The sequence below is a fragment of the Candoia aspera genome, chromosome 6, assembly GCF_035149785.1.
Source record: "Candoia aspera isolate rCanAsp1 chromosome 6, rCanAsp1.hap2, whole genome shotgun sequence".
Taxonomy (NCBI): Eukaryota; Metazoa; Chordata; class Lepidosauria; order Squamata; family Boidae; genus Candoia; species Candoia aspera.
Window position 1 is genome coordinate 45,502,206 of NC_086158.1, and position 21,995 is coordinate 45,524,200.

The following is a 21,995-nucleotide window of genomic DNA, read 5'->3' on the forward strand; positions in this document are numbered from 1 at the left end:
CTCATTGCTACATGGAAAAGAATGCTCATCTTCTTACACCACTGGGGAAGAGCTGTGTCAAAAGCTTAGAGAACTAGAACAGTTCCTCAAACAAGAATCAGACAATGATGAGGAAGTGGACATCCTTAACATTACTGAGCCTCTGAAAGTAAACATTAAAAAGGAACAGGAAGAGACACAAGAAGAGGCCAAATTCTATTTAGCACCACAGTCTGCATCTGAGTTTGTGCGTGAGACTGCTCAACAGGTAAAGAAGATCATTTTTAAAAGATAGTTACTCATTATGTTGAGGTTTTTAGAGTGTAATATTTGTAATATTTAGAATGGTTGCAAGTTGCCTTAGCTTTCTCTTCAACAAGCTAGAAGGTCTTGAATGTCCTTCTATAGTTTTACTCCCCTAATTGCTTTCACAAATAGGATAAAAACGTTCAGTTCTAGGAAGCAAGGATCACAAACTTACTGCAGAACTCTCAGTCATCAGAGTTAGAGTCCCAGCCAAAGCACTCAGACGTGATTTGTTTTTCTATAATCTGCATTATCTGGACCACTAAGCAATTGTTTCAAATTCTTATGGGGATGGGTGGGAAACAGGAAGTTTTGAATTTGAAATTCCATAGTTTTCCTACCTTTTTGCAATAATTTTAGTTCACATGAAGTGCCAAAGTTGCAAGAATCTTTCAAGCAGCTAAAGTAGAACTATGATTCAGCTTATGTGTGCGTGCGCACGATGTAAATGTACTTGATGATTCTTCAGTGTGTGAATTCAGAATCCTATCTGAAATATTTAGGAATATTTAGGAAGTAGAACTTGAAAGCAGCTTAGTACCTAAGCATCAGGAAAAAAACTTAGTAGTAGTTATTCATGCACATTACAGTCTAATGCTTGTCTGTTTAGAATTGTCACATTTTGTACAGCAAACTTGTTAAGGATACCACTTTAAAGTTTCAGAACAAAATGTTAATTTTCTAAAGACTGCAGTGCAGTTCTGTGAATATCCAGCAGTATATTCCCGCTGAATTTTAAATGGAACTGCTATCACCAGTTCTAAGGGTTATTTTAGCTTCTGAAGGAGGTACATGTTTGTGGAGTTAATGATGAACACATCGTCTCATTTTATAGATAGGAATTTCCTTTCCACCTGTGGAACTTCACAAAAATATCTATGCATCTGTAATAGAAGATATGATTTTAAAGGTAAGCTGTTCCAAAATTCTCAGTGTTAAAGTTGTCTTAATCATAGTCAAATTAAGTACAGAGCTTTAACTTAAGCTGTGAGAGATACTGGCTGCAGGTTCAACGAGGTGATAATAGTGTCTTCTCGTATCTTTATCTTAATAATAATTAATAATGTATTGGATATATGAAGCTGCCTGATTAAAAGGCTCAAAGCAGTATACAGAGTTGAAACATTGTTAAAAGTAGAAATACAAAACCAAATGCACAGGTATAACGCATTGGGAAAGAAATACAAAAATTTCCAGCAACCCAACCTCCACCAGTTGGGATTATAACTGTTGGGCTCTTGCCTCTGGACCGCTGGAAAAGCCAGTTTTTTAGAGCTTTTCTAAAGGATGGCATGATTGGGACCAGACAGACCTCTGGGGATGGTATTCCAGCAGGTAGGAACAGGAGGAGCAACAGAGAAGCCGCTACTCCAGGGTCCCATGAGAAGGCATTGTTACTCAATGGGATCCAGAACTTTCTGAAATTTTATGTTTCTGAAATTGAAAACCTTATGAAGAAATGTAGGCTACTACAGGTGTGAAATACTCTGAAATATCTTCTGTTACTTAATAACATTTGTGCATGTTTACATTTATTTCTGAAATGCACTCTATAACAGGCCACAGAACAATTGGCCAGTGACATTCTAAGAGAAGCCCTGGCGATTGGCTACCAAGCAGCTCCTCGGAACAGGTATAATTGTTTAACTTTCATCAATACATTCTAAATAATTTATAAGGTGGTAGGCGATCATTTTGCTCTGAAGACTGTATGCCAAATGTCAGTAACATACTCACAGGCACCTTGATATCTCCAGTATCTCAAGATGTGCCATCCATAAAATGAAATAATTCTTAAATCACCAGAATCGCACAAGCTCTCATGCGATCTTATTTATTTGGGGTCATTTAGGTATCACATGATACGTTGCACTACCAGCTAACTGTCTCAACCAACCAGCAGGCCTCAGGAGGCCTTCTGGTGACAATATCACTGAAAAGGGTTAGAGCTAACAATTTTCTCAGTCCGTTTTTAATGTGTTTGGGGAGTGGGGTGGCCCTGCACACCTATTCCTGCCCTTATTTTTTTCTTTCTTTCTATTATCTATCTGTCTATCTATGAAAGGAAAAAATAGAAAAGAAAGAAAAAAGATACAAAGAAGTGGCTTCCAATCTTCTTTACAGCAGTTATAAATACAATTATAAATTTACCTCTTTCTCTAAAGTTACATCATAAGTCTCTTCTTTCTATAATCTATCCTGTCTAATCATCAAAACTATAAATCATAAGTTCATTTTTTTTTCTGTTTTCTGCAAAAAGTCTATAAGGGGTTTCCAGTCAGCAATAAATGCAGATACTGTCTTTTCTCTAATCAAAGAAGTCAATTTGGCCATCTCGGCAAGTTCCATCATTTTCACCAACCATTCCTCCATTGTAGGTATTGCCAAGTTTTCCCATCTTTATGCATACAATAATCTCACTGCAGTTATCATATAAAAAACCAAGTTCCATGATTTTTTTTCCAACTGTTTGTCCATCAGTCCCAAGAGAAAGACTTCTGGTCTCAATTGTATATTAATCTATAAAATCCTCTGAATCAGTGTATGCATTTGAACCCAAAATCTTCTAGCTTTTTTGCATGTCCACCAAGCATGATAAAATAACCTTTCTTGTTGTTCACATTTCTAACATAGATTTGAAGTATCTTTATACATTCTAGATAGTTTTTCTGGTGTCATATACCAATGGTACATCAATTTATAACACTTCTCTTTAAGATTATAACATAGTGTAATTTTTAGTCCTCTCAACCACATATTTTTCCATTGTTGCATTTGTATATTATAACCAAAAATATATTTTAGCCCACTTTATCATACATTCTTTCACTTGTTCTTCTGTTTCAAATTTCAATAGAAGTTTATACATTTTAGCACTTACATGTTCATAATTTGTACATAATTCCATTTCAAACTCAGTATTACAATGTTCAAAACAATAAGCTCTTTCGTCTATTTTAAATCTTTTTAATAACTGTAAATAAGAAAACCATTGGCTTTTTGTGCTGAGAGCCACGAAGGTGTTTTGGGTACAACCTGGATTTATTCCTATTCCATATTCTCAATATGGCACGTCTAACAATGATTTTTGAAATCTACAGTACATTAACCTTGACTTTATCGTAGTCAATGGTCATGTCCTTCTAACTCTAAAAGACTTCTATCTCTCAGCAGCACCCACACTTTCATCCACACCAAACAGCAAGCTGCAAAATACAATTTCAAACCAGGTAAACCCTGTCCTCCTCCTTCCTTTGCATCCTGTAAAACCTTGTATTTAAGTCATGTTTTTCCCCCTGCCATACAAATTTAGATATATTCTTTTGCCACTGTTTAAGTGGTGTATCAGTTGTCAAAACAAGTATTGTCTGAAACAAAAACATCATTCTAGGCAAGACATTCATTTTTATCACAGAAATTCTCCCCAGCAATGACAATTGTAGTTTCTCTCATCTTAACATGTCTTTTTTAACTTCATTCCATACCTTAACATAGTTATTTTGAAATAACATATAGTTCATATTTATCAAAGTGATATCCAGATATTTTACTTTCTTCTCAATCTTAAAACCCATTTTATTCATCAGTTCTGTTTGATCTTGTATTTTCATGTTTTTTGTTAACATCTTTGTCTTTTGTTTGTTGATCTTAAAACCTGCTAATGCAACAAATTATTTTAGTTTTCCCATTAATGTTTCAATTCTCTTTAAAGGATCTTCCAAAACCAGGTCATCTGCAAAAGCCCTTAACTTATAAATTTCTTTTAAAATTTTTACTCCCAAAATTCTCTCATCTTGTCTTGTATCTCTATTCAGTATTTCAAGAACCAAAACAAACAAGAGGGGATTTAGTAGGCATCCCTGTCTTGTTCCTTTTTGTAACTCACAAGGGTTTGCTAAACCTCCAGTAACAGTTATTTGTGCTTTCTGTGAAGTATAAATCAATCTTACCCTTTTTATAAAGTTCTCTCCAAAGTTTGTATCTTCCAATATTCCTACCCCTATTTTGTCACTTTGATCCTCAAATTGTGTTCTGGGAACTGCAAATGAGGTACAGCTCCAGATTCTAACACTCCCCTGCTTTACGGAAATATACATTAAAATAGAATAGTGCTATTAAATATCATAGATCTCCACAGGACTCCTGGGCAGTGACAGGATGTTGTTCTATGTTTTTCTTCAGTAGTTTTGTGTTTGGGGTTTTATCCTACTCCCTCCCAATATTATATAACAAGCTCTTTTTGAAACTGAGCAGTTGTTAAAAATGGCTTCTCTAGACATAGAAGAAAGAAATGCAGAGGGACATGGCCAAGGACATGGATGTGCTGAACAATTTCTTCATATTCCAGCCTTAGAAATGGTTTGAAGACGACTACTTGCTTGGCATGCATAAATTCCCAGGTTCATTCTCCATGATCTTTAATCAGTAGGGAATCAGAGCAAATGAAAGACAAACTCCAGGGATCTGTTACCTGTTCGAGTACAGTATAACTGGATTTGATATACAAAATAGTTTCACAAGATATAAAATAACTTCCTATATGATGTACTTTAAATATGTAGAGCATATTTAAACTATATGTCTATCTAGTTTTTTTTATGAAGTACTGCTTGTTTAATTGTAAGGAAGCTGATTAAATGATAAATGAAGCAGTTAATTGTTACTATGACTACTGTAATAGACACTTAAAGGACATTTATAGCTCTGTTTTTATTTGCCTGATTACAGAAGTGTTGGACTTCAAATCTCTTTATCTGCAGCCAGCATAGCCAAGCTCGTTGTGGATAACAGGAAGTACAATCCAACAAGTCTGGAGGACATCAGGCTGGGGAAAATTGGACTAATTCCTTGTGGATGTTGTCATTGCTTGCTTGGCCAAGTAGTGTATAGATGCTGCACTGCTTACATTCTATCTGCATTTTCTCTCTGCAGGATTCCAAGAGAGATCACGATGATGAACATTCACCAAGCTATCTCTAACATTCCCTTTCTGGACTTCCTTACAAACAAACATATGGGAATATTGAATGATGAACAGTGATATGGACTGAAAAGCTACATAAAGGCTTCAATAAAGACGATGGCCCAAATTCCTTGTGTCCAGATGCCTGTTTGCATTGTAGAGACGAAGTTAACTTGAATGCTACAAATCAGTGTTTCAACCAATGTTTTTATTTTTAAAAATAGTTTTTTTAATATTTTTTTAAAGAAAACACTTTTTTAAATCAGTTTTATGTTCACCTGCCTGCCAGATATTAGTAGTAGCTGGTTCTGAGTCAGTATGCTGTGAAAGTTAAGATAGTATACCATGACTTAAGTTGCACGTGTTGTGCTTTATCATGGAAATTACTTACCATAGAAGGTTTCCAGTAATACATTCTGCAGTTTAATACAAGCCGTGGATATGGACTGGCAGCCTCTGGGGTTGAGATTAAATGGCTAAGCACAGTGATGGACTAGTTCAGTTATAATAATGAACTATAGTTTACTGCTAAAGGAACAAGTCTGGCCTTTCCTTAGGTTCATATATTTCTCTACTGTAAACTGGCATGGTCACAAGAAGACCTTAGAGCCTTTCACTGCAGTTTGTCATATCATCTTAACTGGACTTAATCCTGTTAAAGTAACAAAACTTGAGCAAAGTCTTCTGTTGGGAATAGGGTGAGATATTCTCAAAGTTGACTAAACTGAAATTGACTTCAAGTGGTTATACTATATCTTCACTGAAAAGCTGTCAGGAAGCTTTCTTTGCTGAAAAGAAATCTACACATAAAACTACGTATCTTAAACCAGTGATAATATAATAAAAATAACCTGGTGTTCTGAATTAACAAAGGAGCTATTTATCAAATCAAACCCTTCAAAGTGTGTGGTATTTCAGATTTGACTTGTGGTTTGGATATACTTTCCCTTCATTTGGAAAGTGAGAGGTTTGCTATTACATTAGACTGACATACAATATTATAATAACTGTTTTAACCTCATTGAATGAAACAGCCTAATTCTACACCCCAGATGCTTTTTCCTAATCTAGAATAGGCCCTTCAAATTACTTGAAGACTATTTTTGTCCACATTGATTACCAATTTAAACCCTTATCGTATGTACTATAATGTATAATTGTGTGATATACCTTTACAATAAATCTTTATTAAGTACAGTATGATGGGACTACTTGGTTTGTTTTGTTTTGTGCTCCATGTTTATGCTGCTCCTATATATCTTTGTTGCATGTTAATTCAGGCTCTGCCATTCCTGCTTCTGCACTAATGTCTTTAATTCTCAATAATGTTTTCATTTTTATTTAGAGAAATTGCTGATTTGCAGCACAGTACTGGCATAACATTGGCTGATGTAGGAAAAAATGTACTACTTCAAAACTAAAAATACTTTGAAGAAGCAGCACTCAGGTTTTTATCTTCATTTTCAGTTTTTAAAGTGAACAAGGAAAACTAAAGAGTGACCTATGTACTATTTTCCCTCCCAAGTTTCTTATATGAAAAGAGATGGTTGAAATTCCCATTTTCTCAAGCCAAACTATTTCCATAAGATTCAAAATTACAGTAAAAATGTAACATGGAAACTGAATTTCACATGGTAGGTTGTAGTATACTACTACAGTACTATCATAATTACCATCATCCAAAAAGAGAAAAAGCATTAACAGAGTAACACAGTGCCAGAGCCAGCATGCTCTGGATGAGCCTCTATGATTGGCCCTTTTGATAAAGTTTATGCAGTGTTTTGCATGGCTCAGCGCTATGAAGAGAAGTGCTGCACCAGAGCTATAGTTGCTGACTTCACCTTACCTGTAACCCATCTGTATATGTCACTAGTTAGATTTGTGGACTCTAAATCAGTGCTGTTCTATACATTCGCTGATCACTCTATGTGCTATGTTCAATTTGTATGCCACACTCAAATATATACACTCAAGTATATGCCATATTAGGTGCACGTTGAATACACTTCTTGAAGGAATTGTACACAGAGCTCCATGCTTCGCAGAAGTCACCACAGCATTCTGGTGGTGGCGAGGATATGATGTGATAAATCTGAGAGGAAAAGTCTTTATTGTTTGGTGCTTCTCTGAAATTATTCAGCCTAAATATTGATCCCCGTGTACAGTTCAATCAAGAGCTCTATCTCTTGACTCTGCAAATTCAGTATTTAATTCTTTCCTTTCAGCTAACAAGCATTGTGCATGGAAGTAATGAACTGTAAGGGTTTTTTTGTCCTTAAAAATAAGACCCCCTTGTCAGTGTTAACCATTCATATTACTGGATCACAGTGATGGCTGCCGGATGTGTATTGCCATAGCAACTAAGTTCTAGCATAATGAAAATGGCTGGGCTGCTTCGCTCATTTAAAATGCATAACGTATTGCACAGAATTATATATCACTGTTTATACACCGAGTTGGGAGTTAGGCTATATACACATAGGGTGTGCCAACAGTCAGGCCCCATAGGTCAATCACAATTATTAATATTTTTTCAGAGAATTATTACCCTACATAGGAATGTTCAAAGGTCATGCATCAAATGAGTAAGGAAGTGTTTAGAAGAAAATGGCAACCAATTCGAACATTTAATGTAATTTATATAATAAATTGTCTGCTGAGCTTGACTTTCGGTACACCCTGGATATATTCTACTGTGTGTATATTCCCATGAACCTTCTAGGCTCTAGCTAGACAGTGATTTCATGGTTAGTCTTACAAAGTTTTGTTACATTTACTATTCTAACTTCAGTTACAGTAGACATTGTAAGATTGCCTATATTTCCATTTAATCAATAAGATGTTTTTCATCTTCTGTATTATATATTATGCCTGTGTTAAATATAACCTGTGGTTACAATAAACTATTTTTACTGCTGTGCAGTCACAATACATGTGGCATTGTCTCAGATCTGTAGAATGATGCATGAAGCTAATGCATTAAGAACTTCCTATATTTTAAAGACATTCTTGGGTTGGGTTTTTTTTCTTTTCTAAATTAAAGTTAATAATACCTGTGATTTATTTACAAGAGGAAGTTTCTGCTTTCGCTTAATCATATTGTTTTCTGTAAAAGGTGCTGGGGGAGAGAGACGAATCCTGTCTCAAAACAACATTTTCATGTCTTCATCAACTCTTTTGACAGTTGTTCTTTTTAAAAAAACACTGAAATATTTTTCTGCAGCAATACTGTAATAGGTACATAACATACCTGATGTTGTTTTAATGCTGGAAACACATGTGAAGACACTATAGGTAAGCACCATCTGCTTACTAGTAAGTATTCAGCATGAACTAATTTGTGCCCTTATTTCCACGCTAAGAATATGTTGAGCTTGCCTTAGACTTTAAAATTTCAAAAATTTCATTGCATCTAGCCAGAGAACCAAAATTAAGAACCTGCATGTATTTTAATCTGCTTGGAGGGTCCAGTTATCAAAACTGACTTCATAATTATTTGACCAAGGCACAAAAGTTTGACACGTGATTGATCCATTTGTACTTTTCTTTGCTCCTTAATCCTTTCTCTCACCACTTGTCTCCTCCATCCTTCTACTGTTCCTTTCTGCACCTAAACAGATTTTATCATCCTTGAACCAGAACTTTGTATAATATTGTGCTTCCTATTTATTTTGAAAATGTGTATACAGTACATTGATTGTGCTTTACAGAATAATGCTCCCTCTTCCCCCAGCAAGGGTTTCTCTCCAAACACTTCATAAAAAACAATGAAAAGTGCTACTATGATCCAATGTGAGTAACTAATTATTAGGAATAGTTGCCTATGTAGACCTGCTTCACTGAATTTGAACAAGATGGTTCCAGAGTTGGACAGCACATAGGAAGTTCATAATGAGCAACATTAGCAGAAATCTCAGAAATCAGCTATTATTTTGTAAGATGTAAAGGGGAACAAGTTAAGGACATGCCTGGATCACCTGCAATGTGAGGAAAAAAAAGAGAACTCAAAATATATTCCTAGTTCCATGTTAGAAGAGTGCAGAGTGTAGGAAAAGGTGTACGGTTTTCTACTCTGGATAGACAGGATCAGCAAATGACAGTTTATATTATTGCCTTCCATGTAAATTTAGTTCAACAAAATCTTTCAGTATTCAAATTATTTTCATTAGACTAAACAGTACAGGAGAAAGAATGTGTAGCCAAAAATACATTTTTATTAAATTATCTAATTCCATAAAATACAAATGTCATGTACTGCCATATTCTTTTTAATTTAAGAAATAACTATAACCAAGTAAGCAGTCTGATTTTCTTTCCTCTGTTTAGTAAAAGTCAGGCTCAGAAATAATTTAATTAAACTCAACTGTTCAAAGAAATCAGATCAATCAAGCAGAATTAACAGGATTTTCACCTAGAAACATTCAACATGCAAGGATGGCAATTTGGAACATGTTCCTACAAAATCATAATTTTTACCTTCCCATTTCTCCAGATCCTTTCAAAGATTCATCTGGCAAACTGGCCCCATATGACTGTTGAAAGAACAATGTTGTCATTTACAGTACCTTCTAGATAAGAATCTTGCTATGGTGACTGTTCTGGGGGCAGGGGTGGGGGAACAATGCTCAACGAGATTTTGAAACTACAATTCTGAAAGCAGCAGGCCCTTTGCTGTAAGGAAAAGTGATTGCAGGACAAAATACTGTAAAGAGTAGTTTATGATATGGCACTGGTAGAAGGCAGGAGCATCTGGTATTCAAAGAATGAAAAAACATTTCCAGCAGGCACGTTGGAAGATCTTTCTGATAATATAAACAACTTTTTAGATCTTAGCTGAGGGAATAAATACAATTAACTACATTTATCATGAAAAAAGGACTTGATGCAGCCAACTTTCTCCAAATTATATTTTATTTATACTTCTGTTTATACATGAAAGATTGACTGCATGTTATTGGCCACATTTTAAACTAGGAAATGTTAAATATGAATTTTTCAATATAAAATTCTGTGTCTTGTATATGCACAGAAAGGTCTCATTCAAAATGGGGCCATCACAGGGCTAGATGAGAAGCTAAACTCAAATCAGAAGCTTCATGTGCCCATCAAAAGTGTACACAGGTATACTGGAATCAGGGCAACATAATATTTTTGTAACTTCTGCAAAAGTAAATGAAGGAAAACATTAAGGTGGGGCAATTATTATGTAAACCCTGTCTTAAATTTATGCAATAGAAGGAACTGAATGAGAACTAAGAAATGGTGTATTTAAAATACCTAGGCAAAAATTACTTAACAATACAAAAATGCACTTCCAAAATAATGAAAATGTAAAGTTGTCTCTCTGAAAATTAACGTTATAACACATATGATATAGTACTTCTTTAGCAACAAGCAGTAATTTTGCTTTTTCAAGGGAATACATTTTCTAGTTTGCATACTCAAAAACTATGAGTGTTAAAATCATATTATAAGCATGCACTCTGTTTTCTTTTGGAGAATCATCATTTCTCCTATGTACAACATTTACATACATATTGAACAATGTTACTATAATTATCTTGGCCATTGCTTTAATGTCTGGCCAGTGCAATACTCAACATTTAACTCTACTAGCCCCCAAGAAAATGTGAGTACTGGTTGCAGTTGCCTCTGTACTGCCTCTGAGGAGTGTTCTTCCCAGAATTTAATAACTGAATTCTCAGTGAAATGGAGCCTCCAGGAGAACATGTTCAAGACTGCAGACAACACTTCCAAGAAAAATTTGCTTGGCAAAGATCAATTAACAGGAAATATTTAAGTCAGGGAATATTGATGAGACTGTGATCCTCTGGCTGCATGCTGTGTTTTTAGCTGTGTTTCTTATTTGGCATACTTTAATGTAAATAACCTACTCTGTATAATAGAGTATAAATAAATAAAGCAACCTCACTTTTAAAACATTCAGCTTTCATTTCATAGCATGATTCAGGGGTCTCTCTGACCTATTAAAGAAACAGGATGGTTTCTAAGTACTTCTTAGTCACACCCACTTTTTAAACTTCAGTAGTTTAAACTAGACTTCCATTTGGGAATGTGTTGACATAAGTGTGACAGATGGGCTACACTTGGTCATACAGCCATAAAGGAGCTTGCACCTTGGCTCACATGACCAAGAACTGGACTCTTGGGAAAATAGGCCTTGGACAGTCAGCCTAGGAAAAATGAACCAAAGATATAAGAAATCCATTAGTAAAGGGAGAACCCTTCACCAAAAGAAGAACAATTCTAACAAGCAATAATCCTCTTGAAGCAATAGGTAAAGGTAAAGGTTTCCCTTGACGTAAAGTCCAGTCGAGTCCGACTCTAGGGGGCGGTGCTCATCTCCGTTTCTAAGCCTTGGAGCCGGCGTTGTCATAGACACTTCCGGGTCATGTGGCCGGCATGACTCGGAACGCCGTTACCTTCCCGCCGAAGCGGTACCTATTGATCTACTCACATTTGCATGTTTTCGAACTGCTAGGTGAGCAGGAGCTGGGACTAGCAACGGGAGCTCACCCCGCCGCGCGGTTTCGAACCGCCGACCTTCCGATCGACAGCTCAGCGGTTTAACCCGCAGCGCCACCGCGTCCCGATTTCTTGAAGCAATACATGGCATTAAAAGATTTTGAAGAAAGTATATAATTGGGCTAATAGTATCAAGCCTCTGAAAGATGAAAAGATTTTTTTTCTTCCAAAACCCTAAAAAAGCCAACCAACATTTGACCACAGGAAGCAAAAGCTGTTCCACTCTACTCTGTCTGGTCAGAACCCACCTGCAGCATTACATCCAGTTCTGGGCACCACAGTTCCAAAAGGACAGGGATAAATTGGAAAGAGATCAGAAGAGGGTTAAAAAGATGGTGAGGGGTCTGGAAATCAAGCCGTATGAGGAACAGTGAAAGGATCTAGGTATGTTTAGCTTACAAAAGAGATAACTGAGGGGAGACAGGAGCACAATCTTAAATGTCTGAAGATGCAGATCTGACTGTATGATCTGTCAAATAGTGGAATGGACTACCACATGAAGTGGTGGGTTCACTTTTGCTAGAAGTTTTTAAACAGTGGTTGGGTTATCATCTATCAAAGATGGTCTAGTAGAACCTCCATTGAGCAGGGTTGGACTAGATGACTCTGAGATAAATTCCAACTTTATGATGCTAGGTAACAAACAAAAGAAGATAGAAGCCACATTAACTCAGAATGAACACTATGTGCACTATTTGAGCCTATCTCCCATACTATCTGCTCCGCCAGTTCGATCCAGCAGGGTTGGTGTGCTCCAGGCTCCTTTGATAAAACAATGCCATCTATTGGGACCCCAGAAGTGCACCTTTTTTGCCGTACCACCTGCCCTCTGAAATGAGGTCCCCACCCCACCCCCGAGAACTGGATATCCTCTGCCCTGCTAAATTGGAGAGCCCTGAAGAACAGGCTTTTTGATTGAAATTGCCTTCTGAGTCATGTGGGTTTGCTTTGTTGCTGTCAGGTTTGTTCTATCTTTTGTTCTTTGTTTTTATCATGTATCATTTTATTGTTCTTTGTGTTTTTAATCTGTGAACTGCCCAGAGTTGCTGGGAGTTGGGTAATGTAAACATTAAAATAAAATAAAATAGTGAAGTAAAGTAAAATATAAAATAAAATAAAATAAAATATAAAATAAAATGGAAAGAGTTGATCCCTGTAGGTGTTTGTATTTAAATAACTTGGTGAGGTGTTTAAATGATGCACACAATATAAGTGATCAAAGCTACTCAGCCCAACCCCACTTTCATTCCCATGATGCTTTGATGACTTTTACAAACACCCGAAATAAGGCTCACATTTGTGGTCTTGATTCTCTGTACTGTAATGATTCTCAATAACATGGCATTAAAATGTCTGCAACAGTATGAGATACATTTAAAGGTGAGTGAAAAGAAGCAGCAAAGTTCAAAATCTACCCAAACTGTGTTTTACGGGCTCCTTAGTAAAATGACCATGAAATAATGGAGAGGGAAAATTAATGATGCATTTTATACAGTGTACTTTTTACTTAAGAATCAGCACACTGCTTAAAATACTGGTTTTTGCTTACTAAAGCCTGTGTTTCAAATGGGAACCCAGTCCAGCTACTGGTAATGAGGATATTTCTATGGATCTAGGTCATTCTCTCCAGCAAGTTAGACCATCCTCAATTCAAATTCAAGTGTTTATGATTTACATATTCAAAATAGATGCATGAATTCTGATAATTACTATAGCTGCTTTTAATAATCCTTTGCTTTTATCTCACCAGCACTTACAAAGTTGCATAGCTGTTCATTTTCACAACCTTACGCTGGTTGAACAGAAAATGGGCATGATCCAGATTCATATACTGAGGATGCGAGATGGCGCCTGGAAAACAGCAGAAGGGTTTGAAGAATACTTCATCTTTGCTTCTGGAATCTAGAGAGGAAAAAGAAAAGGCATGGGGGATTACATTCATTTGACATACAATTATCATGCTATGAAATAGGCAAAAGTCTTTTACTATTGAGAAATTACCCAAGTTTGCTGCTGTATCTACAGCCAATTCACATGCAATGCAAAGTTCAGCCTTATTATACATTGCTGGAGTACAACATATGAACAAATTGTTTAGATATTCCAGAAGCTACATTCATTTTTAACAAACAAAAATAAATGTTACTTACATTAGCCTGAGGAAAAATTATTTCTTCCCCAAAGCTGCCCACTTTGTTTCATTACTACAATTTTCAACATATTCCCCCATTTATAGTTATTCTACAGGGTGCTTGTCCAGGCTTTTTTCCCATGTACTGGCTCAATTATATCCAACTTAATCACCCATTATGGATTTATTTATTTATTTATTTATTTATCAATCAATCAATCAATCAAATTTGTCACCACCCATCTCCTCCGAACGGAGGGACTCTGGGCGGTTTACAGCATAAAATGACTATACAAAAAAATTTGCATGACCTTGGGCCAGTTACTCTCTCTCAGCCCTAGCAAGGAGGCAGTGGCAAACCACTTCTGAAATCTTGCCAAGAAACCTGCAGTCCAGGCAGTCACCAGAAGTCAACACTGACTCGAAAGCACAAATACACATACACACACACACACACTCACTCAGGAAAATATGCATTCTTCATCTTGTATTTATCTGAGGTTTATCAGATATGGTTGCATTCTTCATCTTGCATTTATCTGAGGTTTATTTAATTCCCAAACCTTTCTATAGTTAAAAACAAACAATCATCAGCTTTCTTTGACAGAAGTTGTTAGAGAAGAATTCAAAATGGAGAGCCACCAAGCTAAATTCATTTACATTTCTCTGATATTACTTTTTCTGTATTAAGGTAGCAATCATGCACATAAGAGATACTTGACAATCATGACAAGATTAGTTTTGAATGTAGTAATTCTGTGATTCTACTGATAGGGACATTTTATAGATATTAAAATGAGATAGCTTTTTTCTAGGTAAATGTAGTCCAATTTTACTAAAATTATACTTAAATGACATGGACAAGGGGATTATTCAATGTATTTGCCCTCACAACAAGTGGTTTAGGGACAAATTAATTAAACTTTAGGACACTAATTTAATAGATGTACTGCATTCTTACAGATTTTTAATTTTTTTGCAAATCTATTGTTTTATAGTATTTGATGTTTCTGAGAATTGTGTGGCATGCTAACTTTTATTTACCTGCTTTTTTTAAATGTCCTCTTTTACTAAAAGCAGAAAAACTAAAGCTACAATAATCAATTGTGTGCCCATTTACATGAGAGTAGATTCACTGAACTAAACGCAAGCTCCATTTAAGACATAGATATTATGGCAAAGGACCATGCTGTGTCCAATTAAATCTTAAAGTTCAAGCTATCATATTCTGACCTTGTTTTGGTGGTAATTCCATTTATCAGCTAGTGGCTCCAAATGAAGATACATTTAAAACAAGAGTGCCTGGTTAGTAGTACTGCTCACACTGGGATTCAACTCAACATAAATGGAACATGTCCATCGGACTGCTTCTAAATCAGGACACCTTTCCTTTCCTGATTTCTATTTCTATTGATTTCCAACTTTCTATTAACATTTAACTACTGTTTTGAATCTTGAAACATTTCTTTCATGACATGCCATTCTTTTAATGGTCTGTGTTCTACTGGAAAAAACACTGGTAAATTTCTGCAGTCTAAAAACTTTGTAAAGCACATTTACCTTAAAATCTGTCTTGTAGCTAGATTCTTGCACAAAGTGATCCTCTGGAATAATGAACCCTTGTGTTGTCTTTATAGGCCTGGATCGTTTTGCTGCAGACCATGGGCGATATTCATTTCTAAAATTAATTTGCAAAATGAGAGTAAGTGGATGCTGCTGCTTTGAAAAAGAAAAGGAAAATTTAGACTGCTTTCTTATCATATACAGAAAGCTACAAATATGTACACAAAGCATTTTTAAATTTATCTTTCTTGCTTACCCTCACAAGATGAAAATAGAATTAGCAGGGATTATAGTTATAAGTACTTTGCAAATGCAGTTTGAATGTATTATGCATAGGCTTCAGATTGCAATCAAGATTTGTCTATCTTCCTGATACTGTCAAACTTCCAAGCCATATTTGCTCCTTCACAAAAATATCATGCCTGCAGGATATCTTGCTTAGAGCAAAGTTTTGCTGAGCAGCCCCATCTGGTATGCTGCTGTTCAGATACATTAGACCAGGGTTTCTCAACCAGGGTTCCATGGAACCCTAGGGTTCCCTGAGACGTCACCAGGGACGCGGTGGCGCTGCGGGTTAAACCGCTGAGCTGTCGATCGGAAGGTCGGCGGTTCAAAACCGCGCGGCGGGGTGAGCTCCCGTTGTTAATCCCAGCTCCTGCTCACCTAGCAGTTCGAAAACATGCAAATGTGAGTAGATCAATAGGTACCGCTTTGGCGGGAAGGTAACGGCGTTCCGTGTCGTCATGCTGGCCACATGACCCGGAAGTGTCCTATGGACAACGCCGGCTCCAAGGCTTAGAAACGGAGATGAGCACCGCCCCCTAGAGTCGGACTCGACTGGACTTTACGTCAAGGGAAACCTTTACCTTACCTTTTATTTCAAATTCAGGCAACTTCACATTAAAGAGGTAAGTTTCATTCTTTATTTTTAGTTTCAGAACACTGTCAATGCATATATACAAGCCTACACATGAAACAAATATAATAATTTTGTAACTTGTGGCCTATATTTGAGCCTGAATGTGCAGAGGTTCCCTGAGGCCTGAAAAATATTTCAAGGGTTCCTCCACGGTCAAAAGGTCGAAAAAGGCTGCATTAGACTATAACTCTCATGATCTCATGCTGTACCAGGCTGATAAGAGATGTAGTTCCAAATCTAGTGTATTTGGACAAAGCAAAGTTGGGAAAACTTTAGTAACAAAAATGCCCCTGGCAACATCTTTTTCTTTGCCTTGTTTCCAATACTTTGCTACCTCATCCCCACCCATGACTGAGAGAGGATAGTTATTGTTAGCTATACCACTGTCTGAAATGGTATTTTCCCCATGATTCCAATACCATCCAAAGATCCACAGACAGACAGACAGAATATTTTACGTTTTGGCAACCATTTCCTTGGAGATAAGTCAGGTGACTACAATGATTTCAACAAAGACAATGAAAGCAGGATAGGGATCAGCCATAAGGAGCCAATTTCATGACAGTATGTAGCTTCTGCTGATTTAAGGATGAATGGAGAGCAACTCAGCAATGGGGAAAGGCTCACAAAACATTTAAGAGTGACAAGAATGAGCTGAAGCAATAGAAAATATCCTTCATAGGAATAGGCTTGCCTGAAAAGAAAACACAGGGAAAAATCTGCTATTTGTCAGTATAATATAGTATGCTAAATGCAAAACTGAGTCTGTGCTCTTGCCACGAGATCTGAGAAAAGAGATGAACAATTAATCATTTTTGAGAATTAGGATGCAATCTATCATTCTATAATAACTTTCCTGTAAGTAAATCCCTTTAACTCAGGATTGTGCTATAAATGTCCCCTGACTAAATGATTCCTTTTCACTTTAAATAAATATTTGTACTTCAATTCTATAATGTTGATTTGTGGGCAATATTTAAGGTCTGTTTGGAAGGAAAGTGTTGAAAGGGCTATGGATGCTTAGGAGAGCACACAGTTACTGTAAGAGTGCCATGTCTGAAGCCTGCATGTATATCAGTGGTTGAACTCTTGAAATCAGATCCCTTCAGATTATGGTGACTTGCATGGACATCCACAGTGGGAGCAAATGTTGAAATGTGCGTTGTGACTGCACAATTCAAATTCTGCCCCTTTTGTACTTACATTGTAACATCATATGAAAGTATATAAGATGTGGAGCTTATATCCTGATATCGTTTCTCACATTTCATAATTTTGATGAATTCTCAACCTGTTTCATACATTATTACTTAATAAGCACTTGTGTGTAGGACAGGATTGGTTGATGATTTATATGCACATGAATGTTGCCCTGTGTAGATATATTAGATGTCTTGTTTTTCAAGTAGAGGCAATAGTTCCTTGCAATCAAATTTAACTTGTGGTGACAATATAGATAGATCCATGTTTTCTTGATTATAGTATGGAAGTGGCATGTCATTGCCTCTATTCAGGGTTTTTTTTCTTCAATTGTGTCTTGCCTACAGCCTGAGCTCTTTTGGTAGTCTCAGGTCCAGGTATTAACCAGATGTAACCCTACTTAGTTCTTTCACAACCAAGAATGGTTAGATACTACACATGTGTTCAGGGCCGCAACTGGGGGGGGCAAGCGGGGCATGTGCCCCAAGTGCCGTGCTGGGGGGGCACGAAAATGAGTGCTGGGGGGTGCCAAAATAGGCGTGGAATCCATGTTTGCCCTGGGTGACATAGACCCTAGTTGCGGGCCTGCATATGTTCAAGAAGTTGGACTAGGACAGGAATGACCCAGGTTCCAACTTAGCTATGTAAATCAGTGGGTCACCTCAACCCAATCATTTCTATATTATGTCTAATATATTGTCCATGCTTACTGTAAAACTAGTATGCTCAGGAGAGAGGATTCTGTGCATTGCTTTAAGCTTCCTGAGAAAAGCCAGGCTATAAATATAATAGACTTAATAAGAAATTAGAGAGCCAGTTTGGTCTAGTGGTTAAGGTGCTGGGCTAGAGACCAGGAGTCTGTGAGTTCTAGTCCCACCTTAGGCTGGGTGACCTTGGGCCAGTCACTCTCTCAGCCCAACTCCCTCACAGGGTTGTTGTTTTGGGCAAAATAGGAGGAGGAAGGAATATTAGGTATGTTCGCTGCCTTGAGTTATTTATAAAAATAATAAAGGCGGGATAAAAATTAAAAATAAATAAAAAAATTAGTTAAAATGTAAATTACATGTAACATGAAAGGCTAAATATAATGCCTGATCTACTGAAAGCAGATTTCAGTGCCAACTCCATTACATATGTACTTTATAAAAAAAGCAAAAAGGATGTACTGACCATCCACCATGACAATGAACTCACTTGGGCTCTTGGAGAAAGGGCAGGACTGCAGTCTAAATAACACACTCAATTTATATTTGTGATGGAATGTCTAATGCACCTGGGAACATGGAGGATGGAACACAACTGTTATGGAGGAAGCAAGGCCATTGGGAAAAGATTCCTGGGACCAGGGGACAGGGGAAACATGAGAAAGAGACTCAGAGTAACTCTGCCTTAATTCTGGAAGTGCTGAGCTGGAGAAGTACTTTGGCAGGCTTTCAGGATTGGTACATTACCCTAATATCAATAAAGTTCTTTCCAGAATTCTAGTGGTTTTTATTTCCAGAGTTCACCTGCCTTGAAAGACTTGACCATATTCAAGCAGTATACGGTTCCAAAACATACATGCATACACCCACGCACTCTGTATAATCAGTTCGGGCCTGGAGAGATGGAGCATGCTGCTGCCTTGAGTTCAACCCTGCGGGCGGGGTGAAACTAGATCACAGACAACATTCAAGGAGTTACCTGTAAGAAGTTGTCCTGGCGATGCCTGGAGGCGAGGAGGAAGGCCACACCTCTCTGGAGCCGACGTCCTTATTGCTCACCTCCTGCCTAGTCACCGGCAGCACGTACACGCGAGACCCTGACAGGATGTCAGCGTGGGGAGAGGCGGCGGGGGTACCCGCAGCGGGAGGCGCCCGCGTGGGTTCAGCTCTCCGGCACTCCCCGATCCAGGGCAGGGCGTCCCTCTTCTGCACCGGCCACGCTCGGAAATCCTGCTGGTACTGAGTCTCTGCGGCGAAGGGCTCCTTCCGGTGGCTGCCCCCGCTTTTTTTCGACGGCCTCTTGACAACAACCAGGCTGTCCCGCAGCGAGGGGGCGGACGCGGACACCGGCAGGGCAGAAGCTGCCCGCGGAGGGGCCTGGGGTCGGCTGCTGGTGCTGCCCCCTGACGGGATCCGAGGCTGCTGAGGGATGCCCCCACCGGCCGCTTCCGCCCCCTCTTCGATGTCAGAGTAATTGTGGATAGTGAGCGGCACGGCCAGATCCGACTTGTCCAGCTGGTTCCAGAAGCGCGCCAGGCAGCACACTCGGCTGATGCAGGGCCAAGCCATGGCGGCAGCACCGTGCAAGGACGCAGTAATAGATACTGGGACCAGGGGGTGGGGGTGCCTCAGCGGAGGAGGGGGAGTTCTGCAGCAAGCGAGGTGGCTTCCCCAGCTGAGAGTTACTTCCAGCTCGCCCCGTGACTTCTCAGTGTCAGCACTCCCCACTCATACCACACTTTGGTCAATCAGTTTTCTTTAGGAGGTTAGCAAACACGTGATGATAGCCCTGTCATTCATTCCCATCCCCATCCCCACCCCCCACCCCGGGTGACAGAAGGAGCTTAATGCAGCATCCAGGAGGGATACAGAGATAATGGGGGGAGGGGGCAAAGGGATGACACAGCGCACCAGTCACCGAGTTCCCGTCCTACCATTCTACCTCTTCTGTCTCTAGGAAGCATCCTACCCGGCTTAACTCTAATCGCTGCAGCCAGCCTGCTCGTCCTTATACATGCATTCCATGCAGAGCCTAATGAATAATTGATTATACATGCCTCCTGCAATCTAAAATAGGGAAGAGAGAAACTCAGATGTCATATGATTAATCAGGAACGAATGCGGGGGGAGGAAAATAAGCAAGTGGCAATGTTCACAAGAGAAGCTGCATATTGCAGGAATTATACAAGCACTCCTAACATACTGAGCTCAGCATTCTTTTTCCTTCACCAGCAGTATTCAAGTGAAATATGTAATGTTAGCATTTCAAAACTGGTGAAACTGGCCTTTATGGGATTAATCTGCAGTATTTTGTACCAGTTGAAGTTTCTGTGTGACACAGAAGGGCAGCCCTCTGCAGAGTACATTATAGAAATCAAGCCAGGAGTTAATCAGTCAATATACCAGTTGTAGATTGTTATAATCTGAAGCAGATTAAAAATGATTCTGGCCAAGGACTCTACTTGAGGGATCTGGGAAAGGTCAGAAACTAGAATAACTTTTTTTCTGGACTTGTGTGTCCCATTATGACCCTGGACATCATCACAAATATTGTTTCCCTGCAGCCTAGTTTCTATTGGATATATGGAGAACATGCTAATAAAATGTTAACTGGGATTTTTTGAGGAAAGTTTTTCCCTAGGGCATGTACTAGTAGATATATCAGTATGAAATTAGCAGTCCCCACCATTTTAAGATTTCCTAGATGTATTGAGAACTCTTTGATAGGAAGACAACACAGGGGGTTACACTGTGTTAAGGGTTTTACTACCAAATTTGGGGGTCTATGAATTACAAAAAGGTATTATGAATGTATCCATTGAAGTAGAGTTGGGCTCCCATGCATTAACCAATGCATACTATACAAAAACAAGTAGAAGAAATTGACCAGTTTAGTATGGATAACAAAATGGTTTTGGGTTAACTTGCGTCACAAGGAGTATGTAAACTAATGAATTCCTCCTGATGTGTTTGGATTAATCAACACAAACACATAGAAACTGATATAGCAATAATTCATGAGCAGGCTGTTTTTAGACAGGGTACTCGAGTTATAGAAAGTAGTTTGGAGCATACATTATTATTGTACATTTCCAACTTTGCCACTATAGTACATGAAAATGGGTTAAAGACATTTTAGCTTTGGGTCTGTTAGTTGCCTTATTAGCATTGGTCCTCTGCATCTACATCACTTGTAGACCCTCCTGCTATGGTAATTATTGTGTTATTTGTAACAACAATTGTCCTAGAGTGTATACATTCCTCTATAGTTATCCCCTGGGTGGTCTGTATATTATCATACCAAACCCCACCCTTTTACTGTCCACCTCAAGAGGGAGAAAAGGAATGGGGGAATGTGGTGCTATAATTTGACATCTGCCACACATCAAATCATATTGGAATATATGCACCCACTGGTGGGTATAAATCTTTAGGTAGTTTAGAGGGAGAAGTGCATTTGTATAACCTAGTATCTAATACTGTGACCCTGGACCAGAGTTGGTTAACATAAATCAGTTGTCCTTCTAGGGAGGAAGAATGGAATAGTGTAACAAGAGATCACAGTGTAAACATTGCTGTTTATGGCACGTGTTGAAAAGATCAGGAAGAATACTGCAAGCATGAAGTATAACAAGGAGATCAGTTCAATAGCTCATCAAAGCATTCCAGGGGATGGGTTGCAAT

General features: G+C 38.1%; 2 protein-coding genes across 4 annotated transcripts in view; one reads left to right on the forward strand and one right to left on the reverse strand.

The window, feature by feature from the left end:
- Positions 1-6,448, forward strand: part of YEATS2 (YEATS domain containing 2) — a 47,814-nt gene extending 41,366 nt beyond the window's left edge. For 2 of the 3 annotated variants that reach the window (XM_063306957.1, XM_063306958.1), the window contains 4 exons: positions 21-247; positions 1,121-1,195; positions 1,845-1,918; positions 5,218-6,448. In XM_063306957.1, coding sequence (XP_063163027.1) covers positions 21-247; positions 1,121-1,195; positions 1,845-1,918; positions 5,218-5,326 — 485 coding nt within the window. In that variant the 3' untranslated portion in view covers positions 5,327-6,448. The remainder of the gene's footprint in view (positions 1-20; positions 248-1,120; positions 1,196-1,844; positions 1,919-5,217) is intronic. The other variant, XM_063306959.1, reaches the window with a different exon arrangement.
- A 5,422-nt stretch (positions 6,449-11,870) lies between these two features.
- Positions 11,871-20,035, reverse strand: MAP6D1 (MAP6 domain containing 1). Its single transcript, XM_063306131.1, has 3 exons — positions 19,291-20,035; positions 15,486-15,603; positions 11,871-13,696 (listed from the first exon to the last, which is right to left on the reverse strand). The coding sequence occupies exons 1-3, from the start codon at positions 19,878-19,880 to the stop codon at positions 13,619-13,621; spliced, it is 786 nt and encodes a 261-aa protein (XP_063162201.1). The 5' UTR covers positions 19,881-20,035; the 3' UTR covers positions 11,871-13,618.
- Positions 20,036-21,995: the final 1,960 nt, after the last annotated feature.

Coding starts and splice junctions, on each gene's coding strand:
- MAP6D1 (XM_063306131.1), bottom strand. CDS start 19,880: ATGGCTTGGCCCTGCATCAGCCGAGTGTGCTGCCTGGCGCGCTTCTGG. Junction 15,604..19,290: donor GCCAGGACAACTTCTTACAG/GTAACTCCTTGA, acceptor AATTAATTTTAG/AAATGAATATCGCCCATGGT. Junction 13,697..15,485: donor GCTACAAGACAGATTTTAAG/GTAAATGTGCTT, acceptor TTTCCTCTCTAG/ATTCCAGAAGCAAAGATGAA.